At 41.8% G+C, this 25,561-nt stretch overlaps 1 protein-coding gene across 5 annotated transcripts; it reads left to right on the top strand.

The window, feature by feature from the left end:
* The first annotated feature begins 1,457 nt into the window (after positions 1-1,457).
* Prune1 (prune exopolyphosphatase 1) lies at positions 1,458-25,468 on the top strand. Of its 5 annotated transcripts, none has more exons than XM_046421583.2 (8): positions 1,461-1,658; positions 10,302-10,394; positions 11,753-11,955; positions 14,471-14,655; positions 16,172-16,330; positions 17,263-17,357; positions 20,081-20,239; positions 23,558-25,468. In XM_046421583.2, exons 1-8 carry the CDS (start codon positions 1,620-1,622, stop codon positions 23,984-23,986), a joined length of 1,362 nt encoding a protein of 453 aa, XP_046277539.1. In that variant the 5' UTR covers positions 1,461-1,619; the 3' UTR covers positions 23,987-25,468. The 5 variants fall into 5 exon arrangements, with proteins under 5 accessions (XP_046277540.1, XP_046277539.1, XP_058427968.1 ...); XM_058571985.1 differs by lacking the exon at positions 1,461-1,658 and adding an exon at positions 2,409-2,561; XM_046421584.2 differs by lacking the exon at positions 20,081-20,239 and having other exon boundaries at positions 1,458-1,658.
* Positions 25,469-25,561: the final 93 nt, after the last annotated feature.

Raw genomic sequence — 25,561 nt, 5'->3', positions numbered from 1 at the left:
TTTTAACTTCTTTCTTTTTTTTTTCTTCCTCCTTCCTCCCTTCCTTTCTTAGTTTAGAAATGACACTGGTTGGGCTGTGCACCTAGTAGTGCACAGAGGCAGCAGGTCCTGGGTGGAGAGGACAGCAGGAGACCCAGTGGAATAAGAGGAGACACAAGGGCCTGTGCGCTGGTTCTTGTTTCCTACAGGCCTCAGCTTCTTAGATGTCACCTCCTCTCATCTTCCAGCTCAGGGAAGAGGAAAAGCTGGGTGAGGCTGGAGGTAGGAAATGATTAATAAATGAGGGAACAGAGTCAAGTGTGGTGGATCGCGCTATAATCCCAGAAAAACGGCGAGTTTGAGGCCAGCCTGGCCAACATAGGCCCTAACCAATAGAGTGAGACCCTGTCTCAAGTCTCAAGATTGAAAACATTTTAAAAGGGCTGGAGATGTGGATTAGTGATAAAGCACCCCTGGGTTCAGTACTTGTTTTTTTTTTTAAAGGAACATTTGATCATGAGGGGAACCTTTTCTTGGCAGTACTCTGCAATACCCTGGGTCTGGAAAGTGGCAGTTATTAAGGGAAGTTGGAACCTCGCTGTAGCTGTACATTCAGAAGGGCCCTCGGAACACAGCCGCCACAGGCTGAGACTCCAGGCAAGTCTGAAAGCCTGAAACAGCAATTGGAACAAGGAGGGAGGCTAGGAGCAGAGAGCCAAGGTTACAACAGTCCACGAAAGGAATGAAATTCTTGTGAAACTGTAGAGTTGTGTTTTTTTTTTTTTTTTGGCGGGGGCGGGTTTCGGGGATTAAACTCAGGGACACTAGACCACTGAGCCACATCCCCAGCCCTATTTTATATTTTATTTAGAGACAGGGTCTCACTGAGTTGCTTAGCGCCTGGGCTTTGCTGAGGCTGGCTTTGAACTCCTGATCCTCCTGCCTCAGCCTCCTGAACCGCTGGGATTACAGGCGCGCGCCACCGCGTGGGGTGAGGCTGTAGAGTTTTAAAGGAAGCAGGAGTTGGCAAGACTGTAGGTATTAAGTAAAGAAGAGGTGTCAAAGATTATCCTAGTACTTTTCTAGCATGGACAACCACAAAATCGGCGGCAACGGGTCAATTTGGTGAAAGGGAAAATTTGAGAAAGGAAGATGGAGAGCCGTTCGCCATGTTATAATTTAAAACGTCAGCCAGATGCTTGGTGCGATATATGGAAAGATGCTATACTTAGCCATCTCTGGAAGAGTGAGTTCAGATGCCAAAAGATGAGTGACTATGACGCATACACATTTGTGTATCAAATCACTTGAGAAAATTCTCCTTCCCTCAATGGTTGGGGGTCATCTCGGAGTTTCTGGACTACGTTTCCCAGGACGCCTTGCGCCACGCCCCTCCCCTTCCGGAGGGACGTCCCTTGAGTCTCTGGGCGCTGGTGTGGGGGGGGAGGGAGGCGGGGCGGTGTCGGCCTCCGGGATCGCCGGGTTACGCACTTCCTCTCGGGGTCGGAGGCCCAGTCTCTGTTTGGCGGGTTCGAGTCCCGCCTACTGACTCTGGCCTCTGGCCTTTGAGTCCTGGGTGGGGTACACACGCTGGGTAACCGCTCCTCCGCGAGGGGCGGTGGCGCACCTTGGACTTCACCATGGAGGACTACCTGCAGGGTTGTCGAGCTGCTCTGCAGGTAACGGATCCCTGTCTGGCTGAGGAACGAGGATGGGGTCCGGGAAGCGTGGACGTGTAGGGTGTGGAGAGCGCAGACGGGCCGTGTGCGGGGGTCTCCGAGTGGCGAGAGACACCGGGGTCTGGCTGGGCTTGGAGCGTGGGGAGCAAACACCAGCTCATGCAGGAGGCCGCTCCCGGGCCCCGATTCGGGGTCCCTGTCCTTCGCGGCCCGCCGGGAGCGCGGAGCCGAGTCCTGGTCCGGCTCTGGTCGGACTCCCCGGCCTGCTGCCGCCGGGCCGTGCGCCGTCCGCCCGCCCGCCCGAGACGAGTGCCAGGGCCTCCCGCCGCTCCGCCTCGCGGGCTGCGGACGCCCGTGCCGGCGGCGTCGGGTGTTGGCTTCCCCCTGTGTAAGCCCGACGTGGGACCCGGCGCGTCGGCTCGGCCGCCCTCTGCCGCGGCGTCTGGCTTAACGTGCGCGAGTCTCGGGAAGCTTGAAGGCGGGGGCCCCAGCACGACTGTGGGACTCCCGGTGGGTGCCTCCGGCCGGTGGGCCCTCCCAGCCCTGTTGACTGCCCCAGCAGCAGCAAAAAGCTAGCCAGACAGAAACGACCGGCGGTCAGTCACCGGGGCCGCTTTTGAGTCATACTGCCCCTGGAGAAACACACACACACACGAGGCTGAGCACGTCTCCCTGGAGGATATCTTTTTTTTTTTTTTGGTTGAGGGGTAACCAGGGACTGAACTCGGGGGCACTCGACCACTGAGCCACATCCCAGCCCTATTTTGTATTTTATTTAGAGACAGGGTCTCACTGAGTTGCTTAGCGCCTCGCCATTGCTGAGGCTGGCTCTGAACTTCGATCCTCCTGCCTCAGCCTCCGAGCCGTTGGGATTACAGGCATGTGCCACCGCGCCTGGCCAAGGTATCTTTAACTCTACAAATTCCCGTGGGAAGTACATTCTGATCTTTAACATACCTAAAAGTCACCCAATTCCTCATGTGGTTTAAATGAATGTTCTCTTATCCTGAATTTTTCCTTGTGAAAAACATATTTGGGAAAAAGTGTTTAAATGCATAAGGCAATTTAGAACCAATTATTACTGGAAGACTGATGCAGAGTTTTTGTGCCACCATTGTAAGTGGATGGTTTTTTTCCTCCAGTAACTCAAATGACTGCTCTCTGCCACTGTTTGACGAAGAGCCTTTGAACCTAAAAACAATTTTTTGCAGGCATCTGCTTTCCCGCATCTCCCTTCCACAGGCCCCTCCCCGCAGCCGTGTATCTCTACAGCATAATAAAGCTGGGAAAAAACTTGTCCCTCCCCAATATTCCTGGTATCCTGGCTTTTCTTTCTCTGCATTCATCTCCCAAAGAGCAAGATCTAGAGCTTTCTTTCCAAACTTGTGAGCTGTTAAAGGTGAGATTGTATCTTAGAACTGTCAGCGGAGCCAAGCTTGGACAGGTCTTAGAGAAAGGAGAAAATAAGAACAACGGAGAGTAAACTGCTTATTCGACGTACTGGCAGATGCCCGAGGTTTACATTGCTTTTGATTATACTGTACTAAGTACAAAAAGAATACGAAATGAAGAAGATGAAGATCCCTTTTCTTCCCATCTATTTCCTGGGGCCACCCAGGAATATACATTTCTTATATAAAGAAAGGCATATTTAGACAGGCACACCGTTAAGTTTGAATGTTTCTGTTAAGTGATAGTTTAAATATCACTTCTCAGGAAATTGTGAATGCTTGGCTTTTGCACAGGATAGGGATAGTTGATAATCCAGCCAAGTCTCCTGTTGATCCATTTTTAAATTTTACTTATCTAATTATTTTTGGTACTGGGGATTGAATCCAAGAGTGCTTTACCACTGAACTACATCCCCAGCCCTTTTAATTTTTGAGACAGGATCTCGCTAAGTTTGTGTAGAGCCTCCCTAAGTTGCTGAGGCTGGTCTCAAACTTGTGGTCCTCTTGCCTCGGTCTCCAGAGCTACTGGGATTACATGTATGCACCACTGCACCCAACTGATAGCATATTTTTAGCTTGATAACAAAAATTTTCTATAGGTTCTACCACAGTGACAATAGGATGTACCGAGAAATCCTGTTTAACTAAATGTCCTATTCAGGTGACATCTTTCACTTCTAGGAGAGAGAAATCTTTCTTCAGGGTGGGACTGCAGTCAAATTCAGGTGATTAATCTAGGAACAAAAGCTCCAGAAGTTTTAGATAATTGTGTATACTTCTCAGGTATGAGGCAGGAATCAGGAGTGGCTGGCTGGCTGTCCTTAGAAATTTGTAGTCCTGGCTGTGGTTGTGGCTCAGTGGTAGAGTGCTTGCCTAGCACGTGTGAGGCACTGGCTGAGCACGTCTCCCTTGAAGATATCTTTTTTTTTTTTTTGGTTGAGGGGTAACCAGGGACTGAACTCGGGGGTACTCGACACATAAAATAAGTTAAGAAAATAAAGTTATAGGGCTGGGGTTGTGGCTCAGTGGTAGAGTGCTCGCCTAGCACATGCGAGGCCCTGGGTTCGATCCTCAGCACCACACACAATAAATAAAATAAAAATATTGTATCCAACTACAACTAAAAAATAAATATTAAAAAAAAATAAAGTTATAGAAAAAAGAAAAAAAAAAGCTCTTTCTGGGGCTGAGGTTGTGGCTCAATGGTAGAGTGCTCACCTAGCAGGTGTGGGGCGCTGGGTTCCATACTCAGCATCACATAAAAATGAATAAATGAAGTAAAGGTATGGTGTCCAACTACAACAAAATATTTTTTTAAAAAGCTCTTTCTTAAACAAAAGAAGAAAATAAATTTGTAGTCCTGGGGCTAGGGATATAGCTCAGTTGGTAGAGAGCTTGCCTCGCATGCACAAGGCCCTGGGTTCAATTTCCAGCACCAGAAAAAAAAAAAAGAAAGAAATTTGTAATCCTGATATTAGTATCAGTCCCATTTTGCTCTGCTGGGAGGGTTTGTCTCTGGCTCTGTCTTGTTTTTTTGTGTGTTTTCCTCCCTCATCCCTCATTAACTTTTTTAGAGTACTTATCAGATCATATTCAGCTTCAGAAGGGAAGTGGTTTACTTTGCCAGTCCTAAATCCCCTTTCTACTCCCTTTGACACCACATACACACACACACACACACACACACACACCCAAAAAAATCAGGATGAGTCATTTAAACTTAATGAGTCTTTTTTATTTTTAAGGGAAAAAAAGTTTATATTGTGTTCTCAGATTGTATTTCTTCCATTTGTAGCTCGAGTTTTTTTCATACTGTTAAATGTTACTATAGTTTTCTTGAATTCTCCATGTGATTGTCAGAAAACTAAGGCTGTTTGGCCTGTGCTTTGAGCTGATGGAGGATTGGCCTGAAGTTTCATAGATTTTTCCTAAATGAAGAGGAGAGCCGGGTGTGGTGGTGCATGCCTATAATCCCTGTGTCTCCGGAGGCTGAGGCAGGAGGATTGAGAGTTCAAAGCCAGCCTTCAGCAATTTAGTGAGGTCCTAAGTAACTCAGCAAGACCCTGTCTGCTGGTCACATGAGGTGGCAGCCTACCACACCTGTCTCTAAATAAAATAGAAAAAAGGGCTGGAGGTGTGGCTCAGTGGTTGAGTGCCCCTGAGTTTAATCCCTGATACACAAAAAAAGAAGAATAGAATGGATCACTATAAGTTGGACTGCCATCTACCTATTTTGGCCAGATAGTCAGTTTTTTCAAGCTAAGAGAAAACTCATTGAGAGTACCTGCTTTCTTTTTTTTCTTTTTTCTTTTTTTTTTTTTTTTAAGATACTAGGGATTGAACCCAGGGCAGTTTACTATTGAGCTATGTAATCCCAGTCCTTTTAATTTTTAAATATTTATTTCTTAGTTGTAGTTGAACACAGTAACTTTATTTTATTTATCTTTATGTGGTGCTGAGGATTGAACCCAGGTCCTCGCATGTGCTAGGTGAGTGTTCTACCACTGAGCCACAATCCCAGCTCCCCTTTTAATTTTTTATTTTGAGGCAGAGTCAGAATTGCTGAGGGTCTTTCTAAATTGCTGAGGCTGGCCTGGAACTTGCAATACTCCTGCCTCAGCCTTCCAAGTCAGGATTATAGGCATGCACCACTGTTCCTGGCACTCCTTTTTGTTCTTAAAATTGTCCCTCATGTGAATAACAAAGTATATAGTCAGCTAGCTCTTAAACTATGTTAAGGATTAGGGGGGATACACAGCCACCCAAAAGTGAACCAGATAGGATGTTGGACATCTGTTATCCCAGCAACTCTGGTGGCTGAGGCTGGAGAATTACAAGTTCAAAGTCAACCTGGTCAATTTATAGAGACCCAGTCTCAAGAAATAAAAAGAGCTGGGATGTGGTTCTGTGGTTGAGCCCTGTTGTGTTAAGCCTCAGTACGGGGACGGGAGAACTGGACAGTAAGCCCTTTACCATAGAAGTTATGTTCCATCTAAGAACCACAGTGCTGGAAACTGGAGTGTTTGAGAGAGGATTGCTTTGGTCTGAATGGTAAGGAAGGCTTCCCAGAGAAAGGGGGCATGTAAGTAGAACTGGCATGGACAGGGAGGAGTAGAGAAAGAAGAAATGGAACCGAGTATGTCTTTAGTATTTACAGAGTAGGCACTTCATGAACTTGGTTACCACATTATCCTCACTTTTACATAGGAAAATGAGGCTTAAAGAAGCCAGAGTCCCACTAGAAACAGTAGAAACAGCTGGGATTCAACCAGAGTTTGTGATCTTTTCAAGTGGCAGTTCTGCTTGTAGAGAACAAATAGTGCAAAGAAAGGGCAGAGTGGGGAATGTGCACATCATGGTTTGGGGGTGGTGAATAGTCCAGCTGGACTTGGGTAATGGTGGGTGATGATGGAGAAAAGAATTCTACCACCTCCCTTGGTTATCCGAGTTCCAAGATGTGCCACAAGTTCCTGAATATCCATTTATAATCATTTCTTTTGGTTGCTGTCTGGGCTGGACTGAGCTCAAAGGGTTGCTTGTTCACCTTGCTCTGGAGATCATATCTCCACTTCAGAACTGTGAAGTTGTATTTGGTTCCTGCTTTCTGCTTTTCTTTGTTTTGATTTCATGCCAGGGATCTGACTGATCCTGATTCAGTTGCCACTTACAGTGAAGCTGCACTATTGTAAAAGAGTTTTGGAAAGGTTCTCCAAGGACCACCTTGTACCCAGCAATGTTTTATGTAGTTTATGTAGTTCCCTTTCTAGAAAACATAGGAGCCCTTTTACTGCTTCAGTGAGCAAGTTATCTCTGCAGTCACTTATCTCAAGTATTTTGCTGTCACTTTGTTCCAGAGTCATCTGGGAAGTTCATGGTTTGCAGGAAACAAAGGAACCTACTCTAGTATAAGGAGTAGGAATTGTAAGTCAAAGGAGTCATAGAACTGGGGTCTTGGGTACAGAATTCTCTTATTGCTTTGGCGAAGGATTTAATGTTAAAAGACTCACTCCTTCATAGTATTATCAATATGAATGGGCCTTGGCAATACACACACACACACGTGTGTGTGTGTGTGTATTTTGGTACTGGGGATTTATCTCCACCCTTTTTTTATATTTATTTTTTAGTTTTAGGTGGACACAATATCTTTATTTTATTTTTATGTGGTGCTGAGAATCGAACCCCTTGCTTCACGCATGCTAGGCAAGCATGCTACCACTTGAGCCACATCCCCAGCCCTCCACCCTTTTTTTGAGACAGGGTCTCCTGAGTTGCTGAGGCTGGCTGAACTAGTGATCCTCATACCTAAGCCTCCTAAGTTGCTGCTGGGGATTACCAACATGCACTATCATGCCACAGTTTTGTTTTGTTTTTGTACTGGGAATTGAACCCAGGGATACTTAACCATTGAGCCACATCCCATCCCCAGCCCTTTTTAAATATTTTATTTAGAGACAGGGTCTTTGAGTTTCTTAGGACTTCACTAAGTTACTGAGGCTAGCTTTGGACTCACAATCCAACCACTTCAGCCTCCCAAGTTGCTGGGTTTACAGGCATGCACCACCATGCTTTTTTTTTTTTTTTTTTGGAGACAAAATAATTGTACATATTTTGGGGGTAGAGTATGATATTCTAATACATGTATATAATCCATTATTTCTCTCTCAGATATTTATCATCTCTCTCTTTTTTTGCTGCCAGGGATTGAACCTATAGTCTTTTTTTTTTAAATATTTATTTATTTATTTTTTTTTTAGTTTTCAGTGGACACAACATCTTTGTTTGTATGTGGTGCTGAGGATCGAACCCGGGCCGCACGCATGCCAGGCGAGCGTGCTACCGCTTGAGCCACATCCCCAGCCCTGAACCTATAGTCTTGCACATAACTGTGCGAGCACTCTACAACTGTGCTACGTGCTACCCTCCATCTTTTTTTTTTTTGTGGTGCTGGGGATCAAACCTAGGTCCTTGTATATGCCGTCATTTCTTTATGTTGGAAGTATTAAAAATGCTCACTACTAGCTATTTTGAAATATTCAAATAATTTTTATCAAAATAGTTATCCTACTGTGCTACAGAACTTTAGAGGTTACTCCTCCTGTGTATCTGACTGCGTCCCTTTACCTGTTAACCATCCTTTCACCATCCTCTCTCCCCATCTCAGGATCTGAGATCTACTCTCTTTCTTTGAGGTCAACTTTTTTGCTTCCATATATAGGTGAGAATATGTGGTATTTGTCTTGATGTGCTTGACATAGTTCATGTAATATAATGTCTTCCAGTTCCATTCATGTTGCTGCAAATGGGCAATTTCATTCTTTTTTACCACTTTTTTTTTTTTTTTTTTTGTGGTGCTGGGGACCAAACCCAGGGCCTCATGCATACTAGGCAAGCATTGTATTGGGGAGCCACATCCCCAGCCCCACTTACCCAACCTTCCTTCCTCTTCCTTTTTTTGCTCCCTCTTTTCCTTCCTTCCTACTACTTAGCTACATTCCTAGCCCCACATTTCATTCCCTCTCTCCTTTCTTCTTTATTTTTTTTCACAGTACTTTTTTATCCATTCATCTGTGAATGTATACTTAGGTCGATTCCATATCTCGACTACTGTTGTGAATAGTGTTGCAATAAACATGCAATTAACAGATGTCTCTGACATACTGATTTGAGTTGTGGGATTACTGGATCATTGGTAGTTCAATCTCTGATTTTTTGAGGAACTTCCATATGGTTTTCCATGATGACTGTATTGATTTACATTCCCCACCAGCATCCTGACCAGCATGTTAATTATTTGCCTTTTTGATAATATCCCTTCTATCTGGGAAGAGGTAAATCTTACTGGTTTTGATTTATATCAAATCAAAATAATGATTAGTGATGAGGCTTCCATAATCTTGAAGTAGGCCAGTCCGAAATAACAGTAATACCAAAATTAAGAAATCCTGCTATAACTAGTATGTCTTATTTTGTCTCTCTCATCTCATCCTCTCAGAAGCAGAGTGAGATAGAAGTTCAAAAATAAAAACTGGTAAGAGAATTATTGTGCCCTAAACTAAGTCATAAGCTTTATGTTTTTATTTCACCCAACATAATGGTCATTCTTAGAATAAAACAGTAATATTTTTTGTGTTTGTGGTACTGAGATTGAACCAGGGACTGGTGTATACTAGGCAAGAACTGTACTGCTGAGCTACATTTCCATCTCTTTTCATTTATTTTTATTTTTTATTTTTAGAAAGCATCTCTCTAAGTTGCTCATTCTGGCCTCAAACTTGTAATCCTCCTGCCTGAGCCTTCCAAATAACACATTACAGGCTTATACCATCATGCCTGGCTAAAATAATAACTCTTTAAGTATGTGCCTCATTGGGTTGTTTTGAGAACTAAATGGTTATTTAATGCATGTAAAAATGTTAGAATAATGCTTGACACACTCAATAAACATTTAGTAAAAGCAAAGCCAAAAAAAGAACCCTGTCTTTGCTATTGTAGGCACTGTAGTCTAAGTGTGTTGTATTTAAAACTGATTACTAAACAGATGGAGAAGAACAAGTTTAATAATAGTAGCTATCCTTTGCTCCTAGGAGTTCTTATCAGCAGCTGGACTTTTCAATGCTTTAAAAATAAAGGTTCCAGCAGCAGCAGCTGTTCTTGCTTTAATCTGAATCTGCTTTTTGGGTTGTGAGAGATGTCAGTTATATATAGTTATCATTGGGGCTTCTCAGGGCAGGCATAGTTTATCTGGACAACTGGATAATGGACTTGATCTTATTTTTACCTTTATTTTCAAAGCCTCTTCACCTGTTCTCTTGATTTAGAAGTATAAGGGTCATTTTATCTATTTTAAAAATGGAGGCAGAGAGTGGCAAACTCTCTCTATATTATCTACCCTAATGTTATACTTTTGAAGCATAAGAAATCAGAATTATTCACTGTTCTTCTGTAAGTTAACAACATTCAAGAAAACAGTTTACTAGTGAGGAAGGAGCACTTTTGCCCCACTGGATGTGTGTGGAATGCTTAAAGCTTAGGTAAACAGACCCTCTGCTCATCTCTTCATCCATAAAGTGAGGACCCAGGAGATTTTGTGTCTCACCCTCCTCTGTGAAGATCAGTAAATGGACGTGTATAGGTAAACGGAGAAAGATGGAGATGCTTTTGTCAGTTTCCACCTCTCTTTCCTCTCCAGGAGTCCAGACATCTACATGTTGTACTGGGAAATGAAGCCTGTGACTTGGACTCCATGGTGTCTGCTCTTGCTCTGGCTTTTTATCTGACAAAGGTAAGTACCTAGGAACAGAGCCCCTTAGAATGAAAAAATTTAAGTTCAAGACCAGCTCCGCTATTTACCAGCATTTAGTCTTGGGTAAGTTAAATCCCTTAACTTTGCTGATTCTCATGTCATCATACTTTTCAGTGTTACTGTGAGGGGAAGAAAATGGGTAAATAAGTTTTTTTTTGTTTGTTTTTTTTTAACTGGGGATTGAACCCAGGGACACTTTTTAACCACTGAGCAACCCCAGTCCTTTTCATATTTTATTTAGAGATAGGGTCTTGCTAAGTTGCTTAGGGCCTCGCTAAGTTGCTGAGGTTGGCTTTGAACTCGTGATCCTCCTGTCAGCTTCCTGATTACAGGCATTTGCCAGTGTGCCTGGCTGGTAAATAAGTTTTGAGGGATATGTAAAACCATAAATCAATATTCAAATTATTGTGAGTTCCTTAGGGTGTCAGTCATCTAGTGGGTATTCTTCTTGCCCAGCTAACCTTTTTTTTTTTTTTCCGGGGTGGGTACTGGGAATTGAACTCAGGAGCATTCAACCACTGAGTCACACCCCCAGCCCTGTTTTTTTTTTTTTTTTTTTTTAAAGAGAGAGAGAGAGAAAGAGAGAGAGAATTTTTATTTATTTTTTTAAGCTTTCAGCGGACACAACATCTTTGTTTGTATGTGGTGCTGAGGATCGAACCCGGGCCACACGCATGCGAGGCGAGCGCGCTACCGCTTGAGCCACATCCCCAGCCCCCCAGCCCTGTTTTGTATTTTATTTAGAGACAGGGTCTCACCGAATTGCTTAGCTCCTTGCTTTAGCTGAGGTTGGCTTTGAACTCGCAGTTCTCTTGTCTCAGCCTCCCGAACCACTGGGATTACAGGTGTGCGCCACCACACCCAGCCCAGGATAACTCTTAAGGACTGAAAAAAAAAATTTTTTTTTTCTCTGTGGCATTGCATCTAGAACTAGGTCTTTATTATGAGTTGCCTTATTGGCTTTCATGTTATAACCAAGAAGGAGGGAGGGCAAGAGCCATCCTTTTGGGGATGGGGGTACAAACTAGTGATAGAGCACATGCTAACATGTGCAGGGCCTTAATTCAATCCTTACCACCTAAAAACTAAAAAAGCATCCTTTTATTTTTATGGAGTAGGTAATTGTGACTTTGAGAAAGGTAGTAGCTTATTCAAGATCATGTCTCCTTTGGTTCCAATTGTCTTGTTACTTTTGTTCCCTTTGGTGTTGGGGATTGAACCCAGGGCCTCGTGCATGCTAAGTACATGCTGTACTACTGCACTACAACCTCAGCCCAATCTTGGTACTTTTTCCTATCCCAAAACTTGTGATACCTTTTTTTCACTTTTCTATTCAGACGAATGAAGCTGAGGAAGTCTTTATACCAGTTTTAAATATAAAACGTTCTGAGCTACCTCTACGAGGTGACAATGTCTTCTTCCTTCAGAAGATTCAAATTCCCGAAACTATCTTGATTTTTCGGGATGAGATTGATCTCCATGCATTGCACCAGGCTGGCCAACTTACCCTCATCCTTGTTGACCATCATGTCTTACCCAAGTAAGTAGGTGGAAATTAAATTCATACTTATGTACCACATTGGACTCTGATGAATGAGATATAAATAAAGGAAGAGTCTTTGCTTTTAGCGATCTTAAAGATTAATTATAACTGATTGGTCATATTTGATACAGAAATTCAACAGGAAATAATGTCAGTTCTCCAGTTATATGTTTGTTTATAGCATAAAGACATATAACAGAGCTGGGGCTATAACTCAGTGGCAGAGTATTTGCCTGGCACAGGTAAGGCAGTGAGTTGGATCCTTAGCACTGCATAGAAATAAACAAATAAAATATGGGGCTGGGGATGTGGTTCAAGTGGTACCATGCTCGCCTGGCATGCGCGGGGCGCTGGGTTCGATCCTCAGCACCACATAAAAATAAAATAAAGATGTTGTGTCCACCGAAAACTAAAAAATAAATATTAAAAAATTCTCTCTCTCTTAAATAAATAAATAAATAAATAAATAAAATAAAGGCAGGCTATGCTATTCATCTACAACTACCAGAAAAAAAAAATTAACAAAAAAGAAACAAAGCAGAGAAATAGGAACATTTTGAGCTCAAACTAAAGAATAACTCAAAGATCATTTAAATCTGCCTTTGGTATCATCATTGCAAGATTTTGTGGCAGATTTATTATAATATAGGCCTTTAAAAATTTGTTGGAATTATGTTTTTAATTTTTAAAAGGTTAGTAAGTGACCATATTTCCTACATAAATTCATGGTAACTTCAGAATAACATGGTAAAGTCTATAAATGTCTCATTTTAGTGTATTTGAAAAATGTGTACTTCTATAATAATTCCAACCCCTAATTTATGATTGGAAAAAAATTTTCAAAAACATAACATGGGTATGAGATTTGCCTAAGTCTGTCTGATTCCTGCTAATCTTAAAATGTATTTTGGGCTGGGCACAGTGGCACACTCTTGTAATTCCAGCAGCTCGGGAACCTGAGGCAGAAGGCTCACGAGTTCAAAGCCATCCTCAGCAATGGTGAGGCGCTAAGCAACTCAGTGAGACTCTGTCTCTAAATACAAAAATGGGGCTGGGGATGTGGTTCAGTGGTTGAGTGCCCCTGAGTTCAATCCCTGGTACCTGGGGGGAAAAATGTATTTTGGGTTTTTTGTGGTGCTGGGGAAGGAACCCAGGGTCTCACATGTACTAGGCAAGTGCTCTACCACTGAATCACGCTCTCTGGCCTTTAAAATGTATGATTTTTTTCCTTGAGCATCCTATAATTGTAGCAGAAAATGACAAAGCCTGATAGCATGGATGAGCTATGCATTCATGCATTAATCAACTCTTAGTTAGAGGATGAAAGTAAGACAGGGTTCCCTTCTCATGAAGCTTACAGTCAGGAAGAGGAAATTGGGTAAATAGATCATTGTAATGGGTGGGAAACAAGTGATTTTCATTCTAGGGACAGTAGGTACATGAAGGATGGAATTATTCATTATACTAGAAGGGAATTGAGGGCATCAGGAAAGGTTTTGTAGCAGAATTGACCCCTGATCTTAGGTGTTTGCTCCCTGAATAAGGAGGGAAGGCGTTAGGAAGTGTTCCAGGCAGAAGAAGTAATTAATAGAAGCAAAGCCAGGCAGGTATGAAGTAGCATGGTAAGTTAGGGAAAGTGAAATTTGTTTTGCACAGCCAGAGCATAAAATAGGAGGGAAAAGGAGAATGTAGAAAAAGATAAGACTAAAGAGGTAGGCAGGGGGAATTAGACTGATTTAGGCAGTGGGAAACTTGTGAATTATATTTATTCTAGGTCCTGGCAATCAAATTTGCTTTTTTACTTTAAATTCAGGCAGCTTTGTGAAGAATAGCTTAGGAGGGCGTTTAGCTGGAGGCAGGTGTTTGGTTAAGAGACTGTTGAAGTAGTCCAGATGAAAGCTATGGAGGGCCTAGAACAAGACAATAGCTGAGGGCTGGAAAGGAAGGCATGAAGAGGAGCCCTAGGACCTCGTCACCTATGTGGAATTTGAGTATTGAGGGAATTGAGAAACAGGCAAGATTTTAATGTTGAGTATCAAATGTCAATTGGATCCAGGCATGATGGCACATGCCTGTAATCCCAGCAATTTAGGAGCCTGAGCTAGGAGGATTGCAGGTTTGAGGCCAGCCTCAGCAACTTAGCAAGGCCCTAGCAACTTAGCAAGACCCTGTCTCAAAATAAAAAAATAAAAAAGACTGGGGGTACAGCTCAGTGGTTAAGCCCTTAGGTTTAATCTCCATTATACCCTCCCCCCAAAAAAGAAAAAAATGTACAACAAATATGTGGGCAAGCTATTTGAAGCAGATACTTCACAGAATTCACTTACATGCTATTTAAATACCCCTTCAGATATGACATTAAAGAAGAGAATGGAGAGAAATGAGGCAGAGTAGGAATGACTACAGGTCTACTTGTTAGCCTAAGATATCTGCACTTTCCTTTGGTGTGAGGGTTTTGAAGATAGATAACCTATCTTTCTTTCTCTTTTCCCATACCCTCCCGCCTCCACAGAAGTGATGCAGCTCTAGAAGAGGCCATAGTAGAGGTGCTAGACCATCGACCCATCGAGCAGAAACACTGCCCTCTTTGCCATGTCTGTGTTGAGCTTGTGGGGTCCTGTGCTACCCTGGTGGCTGAGAGAATCCTGCAGGGGGCACCAGAGATCTTGGACAGGCAAACTGCAGCCCTTCTGCATGGTAAGGGTGGTTTGGTGTTGAGACCCAACCCAAAGAAGGGAGAGTGGGAAAATCTAGACTCTTCCAGTCTAACCATATATGCTCTCAAAACCATTCAGTTCATACCAGAGGATGGAATTATTTCAGGGAACAATTAGGCATTTAAAGGCCTGTGAGATATTTTGTTGGAGAAAGTAGAAAGGAATCACAGGGCAGCAAACCTTGACGCTTCCTATTTGTGGTATTTAATGGAAGGAGTACTAGCCAAATAAGCAGAAAATGGATTCTTATACCAGTTCTACTAGGAAATAGGCATGTGTCCTGGAGCAAATCTCTTAACCTTTTTTATTTTCATTTTCTCTATTTATTAAAAAAAAAAAGAGAGAGAGAGGGCCTAGGGTTGTAGCTTAGTGGTGGAGCACTTGCCTTGTACATGTGAGGCATTGGGTTCAATCCATAGCACCACATTAAAAATAATTAATAAAGTAAAGGTATTATGTCCATCTTCAACTAAAAAAAATAAATAAATTAAAAATAAAGAGTTAGACTACACTCTTATTTCAGCTTAAATTCTTTGATGAGATTTGGCCTACCAAAGAGATGTCCAAGGGCTGGGTGTGTGTGGTACACACTATAATCCCAGCAGCTCAGGAGGCTGAGGCAGGAAGATCACAGTTTGAAACCAGTCCCAGCAATATGGCAAGGCCCTAAGCAACTTAGTGAGACCCTGTCTCAAAATAAAAAATAGATGGGATTCAGTGGTAGAGTGCTTGTCTAGCATGTGTAGGGTACTGGGTTTGATCCTTAGCACCACATAAAAATAAAGGGGGCTGGAGTTGTAGCTTAGTGGTAGAGCACTTGCCTCGTGCATGTGAAGCACTGGGTTCAATTCTCAGCACCACATATAAATAAATAAAATAAAGGTCCTTCAACTAAAAAATATTTAAAAAAAATAAGGGCTGGGGATGTGGCTCAAGCGGTAATGCGCTCACCTTGCATGCATGCGGCCCAGGTTCGATCCTCCGCACCACATACAAACAAAGATGTTGTGTCTGCCGAAAACTAAAAAATAAATATTAAAAATTCTCTCTCTCTGTCTTTAAAAAAAATAATAAAATAAAAAAAATAAAAATAAAAAATAAAATAAAGGTATTGTGTCCAACTACAACTAAAACAAAATATTAAAAAAAATAGAAAAAAAGGGTGGGTGAGTGGGGATGTGATTCAGTGGTTAAGTGCCCCTGGATTCAATTCCAAGTACCACCCAAACCAAAAAGAAAAAGATGTCCTCTCTGTAACAAGGTTGCAGCATCTCCAAGGATTGAGATATTTAGGCTTCCTTTCCACTTTTTCTCTATTTCCCTGCCTAGGATCCGGAAATCTTACGACATAGTCCCAGTTTCTTGTTTTATTTTCAGTGAGTTTGCCTTGCAAGTCTCCTCTGTATTGTGCCCATTTGGTTTGAAGGTTATATGTGTTCTGGTGGTTGTGAGTGGAGGTCACATGATTTAAGTTCTGCCATCCCCCTTCTCAATAGGAACCATCATCTTGGACTGTGTCAACATGGACATTAAAATTGGAAAGGCAACCCCAAAGGACAATGAATACGTGGAGAAACTGGAGGCCCTCTTCCCAGATCTGCCTAAGAGAAATGACATTTTTGATTTCCTACAAAAAGCAAAGTTTGATGTGTCAGGTATGAAGTGTCAAGCTGAATTCTCTGCCTCCCACATGAGAAAGCAAGTGGGCAAGCTTTTTTCATTATATTCGTGAATGCAATCAAAACAATTCCAGAGCATGCATAAGGATTTATACTTCATACCAGAGAGAAAGGAGGCATCATATTAGTATGATCATGAACTGATCAATTACTTACTGGAATGTTTTATCCTGGATCTTAGGAAGAATGAGGAGGAATAGTCTTAGAGGTTCCAGTCTAATCAGAGAACATAGAATATATAAATAAAGTATACTGAGGGAAAGTAAATTATCAGAGCAAAAGCTATATAATTGGATAGAGAGGCAGAAGAAACATTTAGAATGAATATACAAAGGACAAAGGAAGAGAACTAAAAAAAACCTCTATCATCTTCTACTCAACCACTACCTGATGTAAAAAAGGAGAATGAAAGATGTAAGGAAAGAATGAAAAGTACTACATGTTTGTTTTAAACACTGTCTGCCTTGTACTTTTTCCTTTATTTTTATGTGGTGCTCAGGATCAAACCCAGTGCCTCACTCATGCTAGGCGAGTACTCTACCACTTAGCCACAACCCCAGCCCCCTACAAATACTTTTATTTATCCATTTGTTTATTTATTTAGAGTGATCTTATTTATTTGAGTCAGGGTGTCTGTGTATTCCAGACAAAAATCTTTTGCCTCACTTTCCAAATAGCTGGGATGATAGGCATGTTCCACAACACCAAACTCCAGATGTACTTTTAGAAAGTTAAAACAGTACAAATAAGGGGAAAATCGGGGGTGGGGGTGGCTAAATTTTCAGTGATCTCCTCTGTTCATTGCCCTTAAGAGAGGCTATGTTTTTTTTCTTTTTTTTGTCCTCATCTTCCTGGTGTTAGGACCTTGGGTTCCCTGTTTGACTCATAGTCTTACATCCACTTTTTAGGGCTGACCACTGAACAGATACTGAGAAAGGACCAGAAGACCATCTATAGGCAAGGTACCAAAGTGGCCATTAGTGCAGTATACATGGATCTGGAGGTAAGACCAAGTTGCAGATGTTGATGGGAAGGGAAAACTTTAGATTATATATGTAACTTTGCTCCTTCATTTCTTTTTTTAATTGGTGCATTATAATTATACACTATAGTGGGATTCATGTGACAGTTATACCCACATAGAACATATTTAGATCAGTTTCATTCCTCATTACCTCTCCTTTCCTTCCCCTTCTTCCCCTGTTTCTCTTTTGCTCCTCATTACTGGTTCACCTCTGTACTGTCTATATCTCTGTGCCCGTCTTCTCAATTCTGTTTTCTCTGTGACCCTCATAATTCATTACCTCTCATTGTACTCTGTTATAGCCCATATACTAGCTTTCCTGCCTCCACTTTTGCATCCTTAAAAACCATTTTTCCCACAGCAACGAGAATGAGAGCGATTTATTTATTTATTTATTTATATTTTTTATGTGGTGCTGAGAATTGAACCCAAGGCCTCGAATGTGCTAGGTGAGCACTCTACCGCTGAGCCACAATCCCAGCCCCAGATCTTATTAATACCTAAATTAAGTTGGGCTTGGTGGCACATCCCTTAATTTCAGCTGTTCAGATAACTGAAGCATGAGGAAGATCACAAGGTCCAGGCCAACCTGGGCAACTCAGTGAGAGCCTATCTCAAAATAATAAATAGAAGGGCTAGGGATATAGCTCAGTGGTGTAGTACTTGCCTAGGACCTATAAGGCCCTGGTTTCATGGTGCTGAGGATCCAACCCACAGCCTCGCACATGCTAGGAGAGTGCTCTACCACTGAGCCACAACCCCAGACCCCTTCATTGTACTTCAAATAAAATCTGCCAGCCTTACTTTGACTTACAAGGCCCTATTTGTCTGCCATGTTGGTTTTCTTTCTCTTTTCTTTCCTCAGACTGTTAAGTTTATTCTCAACTCTGGCTCTTTGAACTTGGTTTTCTCTTTGCTGCTTCTTATCATTCATGCCTCAGCTCACATGTGTCCTGTTTTGAGAGGTTTTCCCTGACTACCCAAACTGAAATAATATCCCCAGGCTCAAAAAATCTCCAACTGGGCATTGGTGGCACACACTTGTAGTTCCTGACCCTTGGAAGGCTGATGTGGGAGGATTACTTGACCTAAGAGATCAAGGCCTGCCTGGGCAACATAGTAAGACCCTATCTCAAAAAACCCCCAAAATGGGCTGGGGTTGCAGCTCAGCATTAGCACATTTGTCTGGCATGTGTGAGGCACTGGTTTGATTCTCACCACTACATATAAATAAATAAAATAAATGTCTATTGACAAGTGAAAAAAAATGTTAAAAAAAAGAAAAACCCAAAAATAACAATAAAAAAAAATCTGTAACAGTTAATTTGTGTGGAGGCAGGTACTGGGATTGAATATAAAGCCTTGTTTATGCTAAGCAAGCATTCCTCCACTAAGATATGTCCTTAGCTCATTTTGTTTTGTTTTGAGATCAGGTCTCAAACAGTTAATTTTGTTGAATGAGTGGCAGAAAGTAACTTTAATAATGGTGGATTTTTTTGTTTGTTTGTTTTATGGTACTACAGTTGGAACCCAGGGGCACTCTACCAACGGAACTTCATCCCCAGCTTTTTTTTTAAATATATATTTAGTTGTAGTTAGACACAATACCTTTATTGTATTTATTTATTTTTATGTGGTGCCGAGGATCTAACCCAGTGCCTCAAACGTGCCAGGTGAGTACTCTACCACTGAGCCACAACCCCAGCCCTTCCCAGCTCTTTTTAAAAATTTTTGTTTGGGGGCTGGGGTTGCAGCTCAGTGGTAGAACACTTGCCTGGCATGTGTGAGGCGTTGGGTTCAATCCTCAGCACCACATAATAATAAATAAATAAAAATAAAGGTATTGTGTTCATTTACAACTAAAAATATTAAAAATTTTTTAAAATATTTTGTTTTAGCTGTAGTTGGATACAATAACTTTTATTTTATTTATTTATTTTTATATGGTGCTGAGGATCGAACCCACAGCCTTGAACGCGCTAGGCGAGAGTGCTCTACCACTGAGCCACAACCCCAGACCCCTTCATTATTCTATGACTCTGAACTGGAAGGCTGTCCTTAGTTCTTGCCTTTACACAGTGGCTCTTTGACTATTTCTAGAACTTCCCTTCTCTGCTTTTTACTAAACTCTATATCTGTGAATATTCTTAAAAAATTTTTTTTAGTTGTAAATGAACATAATACCTTTATTAAAAATATAAAAATTTTAAAAAATTATTTTATTTATTTGGTACTGGGATTTGAAGCCAAGGCTTGCAGTATCACTGAGCTACATCCCCAGTCCGTTTTATTTTAAAATTTTGAGACAGGGTCTTACTCAGTTGCTGAGGCTGGCCTTGAACTCGAGATCCTCCTGCCTCAGCCTCTTGAGCCACTGGGATAGCAGGCTTGTGCCATTGCACCTGGCTTCTTGTTTTAATTTTCCCAAAACAAATATGTTTGGCAATGTTGTCTCCTTGATCATATAGCTAATAGGTAATAGAGATTATTTTCAAACTAATTCTGTCTTAACCCAAAGCCTGTATTACCCATTCTTTCTCTTTGCCTCCCAGCATGTGTATATACTAAATAGTAGGTACTTTTTTAATAGAGCATAAGACATGAGTTAACAGGCAAAGAAATCCTTCATAAGGATTTTTCATTGATGGTGACAAGAAAGGTCAAGCTGTAGCCCTCATCCCTCTCCGTTTTTTCTCTTTCAGGCCTTTCTGCAGAGGCCCAACCTGCTTGCAGATCTCAGTGCTTTCTGCCAGGCTCACAGCTATGATGCCCTGGTCGCCATGACTATCTTTTTCAACGCTCATAATGAGCCAGTGCGACAGTTGGCTATTTTCTGCCCCCATGTGGCCCTTCGAATGATGGTGAGTCCCTGCCCTAACTTGAGGTCCTCCCAGCACTTGCCCATATGTTCTCCACGTTCCATGGCTCTGCACTGGAAGGCTGTCCTTAGTTCTTGCCTTTTCACAGTGACTCTTTGACTCTTTCTAGAACTTCCCTTCTCTGCTTTTTACTAAACTCTATATTTGTGAATATTCTTATTGTGAAAGGGGGCTCCAAAGAGAATTAGAGACACAGTTCCTGTTTAGAAGGACCTTGAAATGTGATTAGAAGGAAATGTTATAAATCTGGAGTTAGAACTTGATTCTTGGTTTAATCATTAATTCTTCATCTCTAAAAAATCAGTTCTTTTCTTTCTGCTCTGTTGCTTTGACAGAAACACAATGTGGGGAGAGGTGGTATGTAGCTCATGGTAGAGTGCTGGCCTTGCTTGTGTGAGGCACTGGGTTCCATCCCCAGCAGTGGTGGGTGGGGTGGGGCGAGGAGGACAAAAGAAAGAAACACCAAAGAGAAACCTTGTCTACTACTCACCATGCAGGGATTAATCTGTGTTATGTGCAGTCTGGAGAAGTGATCAAGGACCAGGTTTGTTCTCTTTCCTATCTTCCATTTGGCTACCTTTTCCAATTCCTCCCCTTTCTATTCCTGTTGGTTACTGATTAGCTTAGAGGAAAATTTTAAAGTAAATTTAAGGCTGTCTAGGGACATGTTACCTGGACTATGTGAGGATCTCTAAAGATACATATGTTTTATGTTCTATAGCTCTGAACTGGAAGGCTGTCTAGATAATCCTTTGTTACAAAACGTAAATCTGGGGGCTGGGGTTGTGGCTCAGTAGTAGAGCGCTCACCTAGCACATTCGAGGCCCTGAGTTCGATCTTCAGCACCACATAAAAATAAATAAATAAACAAAGGTATTGTGTTCATGTACAACTTAAAAAAAAAAAAGATATATCTGGGAATTGAGCACAGTGGTAGACACCTGTAATCCCAGCAATTTGGGAGGCTGAGGCAGGAGGATCTTTTTTTTTTTTTTTTTTTTTTTTGTTTTTAGATGGACTCAATATCTTTTTTTTTTTTAATATTTATTTTTTAGTTTTCGGTGGACACAACATCTTTATTTTATTTTTATGTGGTGCTGAGGATCGAACCCAGTGCCCCGTGCATGTCAGGCGAGCGAGCTACCGCTTGAGCCACATCCCCAGCCCCTCTTTTTATTTTATTTTTATGTGGTGCTGAGGATCGAACCCAGTGCCTCACGCATGCCAGGCGAGCACGCGACCACTTGAGCCTCATCCTGAGCCCCATGATCGCGAATTTGAGTCTAGCCTCATCAGTTCGGTGAGATCTATCTAAAAAAAAAAAAAAAATTAAAGGGCTATGATATGTCTGTCAGTGGTAAAGTACTCTTGGGTTAAATCTCCAGTCATTCATTCATTCCTCACAGCCTACCTCCTTCCCTCTCTCTCCTTTTTGATACCAGGGATTGAACCCAGGGGCATTTTACAACTGAGCCACATCCCTAGCCCTTTTTGTTTTTTATTTTGAGACAGGGTCTCACTAGTTGCTTAAGGGCCTCACTAAGTTGCTAAATCTGGCTTCAAACTTGTGATCCTCCTGCATCAGCCTCCCAGATTGCTGGGATTACAGGCGTGTATCACCATACCCAGCTCTGTCTTTCTTACATCCTGGGACTTACACATGCTAGATAAGTGCTCTATCACTGAGCTATATCCCCAGCATTTAATTTTATCTTGTTTTGAGACAGGGTCTTACTAAGTTGTTGAGGCTGGCTTTGAACTTGGGATCCTCCTGCCTCAGCCTCCTAAGTAGCTGGGATTACAGGTGTGTACATCACACCCTACAAGAACAGTTTTTGTTTGTTTGTTTTTTTTTTTTTGATCAAGTAGATGTGCTTTTCTGTCCAAAGTTTATCACTTATTGGCCCTTTGAGTTAAGGCAAGTCAATTGACTTCTGAGTCTATAAATAGCATAACAGCACCCACTGGTTAGTTTGATATGGCCATTAACATAATATCATACATAAAATACATTGCTTGGCTTGGAGTAAGTGCTCACAACTTGGTGGCTTTTACCAATGATGTCATGAGGGAAAATGTGCTTTGGCTATAAGAAATACCCTACTACCTTCTGAAATCTATTCCCCTCTCTGCCATTCTTTGTTCTTTTTAGTTGTCAATGGACCTTTATTATTTTTACTTTTTATTTTTTTTGTGGTGCTGGAGTTTAATATTTATTTATTTATTTATGTGTGGTGCTGAGAATCGAACCCATTGCCTAACACATGCTAGACAAATGCTCTGTCACTGAGCTACAACCCCAGCCCTCTCTGCCAGTCTTGAAGCCATGCAGATGTTTGATGACTTCTCCCATTGCCCAGGATGCCTCTGTGTTGAGAAATGGTCCCCTTTTTATAATCTGCCCTGTAACTGCCTTTCTTTCTCCTATGTTAGGGGTAGTATATTGATTTGAACACTGGCTTTGGTGATAAATCTGATTCAATTGTAATTTTTGCTTCATACAAACCATGATCTTAGGCAGGTTGCCTAATCTTCCTAAGTCTCAATTTCTCTACCCCTAAGTGAGGGTAATTGTAATACCAATCTTATTTTTTGTGTATGTGTTGCAGGGCCTTGTACATACTAAGCAAGTGCTGTACCACTGAATCATATCCCCAGCCCCAGAAATACAGATCTTATGAGGTAGTTGTTTTAAATGAGATAATTCTAAGTGGCCATACTCTGTGCTTTGTCTGTTTTCCACCCTTGTTTTGTTCTACTCATTCTTTTTACCTCAGTCATTCCCCAGATCTCTGAATAGGGGCTAATCCCATTTAGCTAAGGACAGAGTTCAAGTGTGTTGGCAACAACACACAGTAAAAATGGGGATTCTGGATTCTGGTTCAGAACCTACCAGCATTCACATGACTTTGCTTTGGTTTCCTCATTAATGAGGAGCGAAATGATATATGTGTTCTAAAATGTTATGTTTCTAAAATACTGTGTAGGGCTGGGAATGTGGCTCAAGCAGTAGCGTGCTTGCCTGGCATGCACAGGGTGCTGGGTTTGAGCCTCGGCACCACATAAAAATACAATAAAGATGTTGTTTCCACCGAAAACTAAAAAATAAATATTAAAAATAAAATAAGAAATAAATTAAATACTGTGTATGTTAGAAATTTTTTTTTTATTGCAAGCAGTAAAATTGAAGTCTAAATGATGTAATTAATTTTTTTCTCTGTTGCAAGCATCTCACTTAGAAGCTTCAGCCCTTTGCTATACCACATTATATATTGTTTCCCATTCTTGTCTCCTCTGTAGATCTGTGAAGTCCTGGAACGCTCTCATTCCCCACCTCTGAAGCTGACCCCTGTCCCAAACACCCACCCTAACCTCCAAGCCTATCTTCAAGGCAATACCCAGGTCTCTCGAAAGAAACTTCTGCCTCTGCTCCAGGAAGCCCTGTCAACATATTTTGACTCCACAAAGATACCTTCAGGGCAGCCTGAGACAGTGGGTGTGTCCAGGGAACAGGCGGACAAGGATCTGGACAGGGCAGGCCACGCTCTGATTTCCGGACTAAGTCAAGATGAGGAGGACCCTCCACTACCCCCCACACCCATGAACAGCTTGGTGGATGAGTGCCCTCTGGATCAGGGGCTGCCTAAGCTCTCGGCTGAGGCAGTCTTTGAGAAGTGCAGTCAGATCTCACTGTCCCAGTCTACCACTGCCTCCCTGTCGAATAAGTAACTCTTGGGAAAGGAAGAGATAGTGGGAAAGGTTGCTTGACCCACCTCAAATGCATGTTTTGAGATGTTTGGAGATTTCAGCAGTCATGTGTTCATTGCTCCAGGATCTGGTGTACTGTTCTCATAAAACTGGGAGGAGAAAGAAGGGAAAGAAAGTAGCTGATTCACTAATGGCTTTCTGCCTTTCCCTCAGTCTCTATCCAACAAGCTGTATTATTTAATGTTATTATTTAAATCTGCACTGGCTTTCCTCTTCATTTGTCAGGGCATAATGTGATATACCCACTGTCCTAGCAGAGAGGGATAAGAAGAATATAGACCCTAAAAGGACCCTCAGTAAGGATCTTGAATAGAACCAATATCTGTCATGGAACCAAATGTTCATTCTCTGCATGAATTCACTTATTCATTCAGTGTTTATTGAAGACCTGTTTTAAGCTAGATAGAAAAGAGTGTGCTTAGGAAATTTATTCCAGTTTTTAGCCTTCAGCAGATTTCAGCTCCGTGACTCTTCTTTCTGCCCACCCATTAGGTGATGGTGTATGTTTCAGAGATGACTAAATTTCTATTTTGAGCTTATTGTGACTGTTTTAGGTCTTAATTTGGGAACAAGTTGGAGGCCATTATCATCTGTCCTGATTAGGTGGCCTGGCTCTTTTTCTTTAGATCCTTCTGTTCTAGAGCCACAGGAATCTTGAAAACTCACTGAAGACATCTACTTTTTTTTAGCATTCAGGAGGTACCGAGGAAGGTCCTAAGACCTCATAGGCACTTCCCTAAAGATGGCAGAAGTGGAATGAGAACTCTGGGTCTCTCCTTTGCCTTAGTGGGTCTATGAATTTCTTGTCCATCTTGTTCTCTTTTTGTTCATGTTAAAAGAAAGCATGGAGTTCTGATACTGCCATAAATTGTGTGTCTTGGCAAGACACTGTACTTCTCTAGGTCTCATTTTCCCCATCTGTAAAACAGGGTTTAGACTAGATGTTCCCTGGTCTTCTGTAATGTGCTGCTTGCTACCATCCTTTCTCTCTCCTCTTCTCTGTATTTTTCTTTTGTTTTCCCTGGGAATGCTCAGGGTCACTGGATTGTATTTATGTGTGATTGTACCAAGGGAGTTAGCCTCATGTAGCATGTACAGGGATGTAATTCATACATATCATAGTGACCCAGCAAAAAGTTCCTGCCCACTGACTTGTTCTGCATGTGTAGAGTCTCCTTTTTATCTTCAAATCAACCCACTCCTCCTTTTGCCTACCCCATGTCAGTTGCCAGCAATTTCACCAAACAGTGGGGTACATGATGGTTTTGGCATGACTCTTCTAGTGTGACAGGGCACTCTGAGTTCAGTTTAAGGATATGAAGCCTATAGCCATTTGGAAGGTAAAAATAGTGGTGTGATCACTGAACCAAAGGAATTTATGTTTTGTAATTTAGGTACTTTATTTTGCATTTTGTTAAATATTAAAGACTTTTTTCCTCTTTGGGTCTTATTGTCTCTTTTCACAACTATAACAAGGCTTTCCCCCTCAATTTAGTAATTGTTTCAGCTTCCTACAGATTCATCTCCTTTCTTCCT

This window comes from Marmota monax, unplaced genomic scaffold (assembly GCF_021218885.2).
Source record: "Marmota monax isolate L192 unplaced genomic scaffold, Marmota_monax_Labrador192_F-V1.1 WCK01_AAM20220418_F8-fsc00108, whole genome shotgun sequence".
Lineage (NCBI taxonomy): Eukaryota > Metazoa > Chordata > Mammalia > Rodentia > Sciuridae > Marmota > Marmota monax.
This window is presented reverse-complemented; position numbering and strand designations above follow the sequence as displayed.

Bases quoted from the DNA above. Each gene is read 5' to 3' on its own strand.
- Prune1 (XM_046421583.2), top strand. From the start codon at position 1,620: ATGGAGGACTACCTGCAGGGTTGTCGAGCTGCTCTGCAG. The intron at 10,395-11,752 runs GTAAGTACCTAG...TTTTCTATTCAG, and splicing joins TGGCTTTTTATCTGACAAAG to ACGAATGAAGCTGAGGAAGT. The intron at 17,358-20,080 runs GTAAGACCAAGT...TTTCTCTTTCAG, and splicing joins CAGTATACATGGATCTGGAG to GCCTTTCTGCAGAGGCCCAA.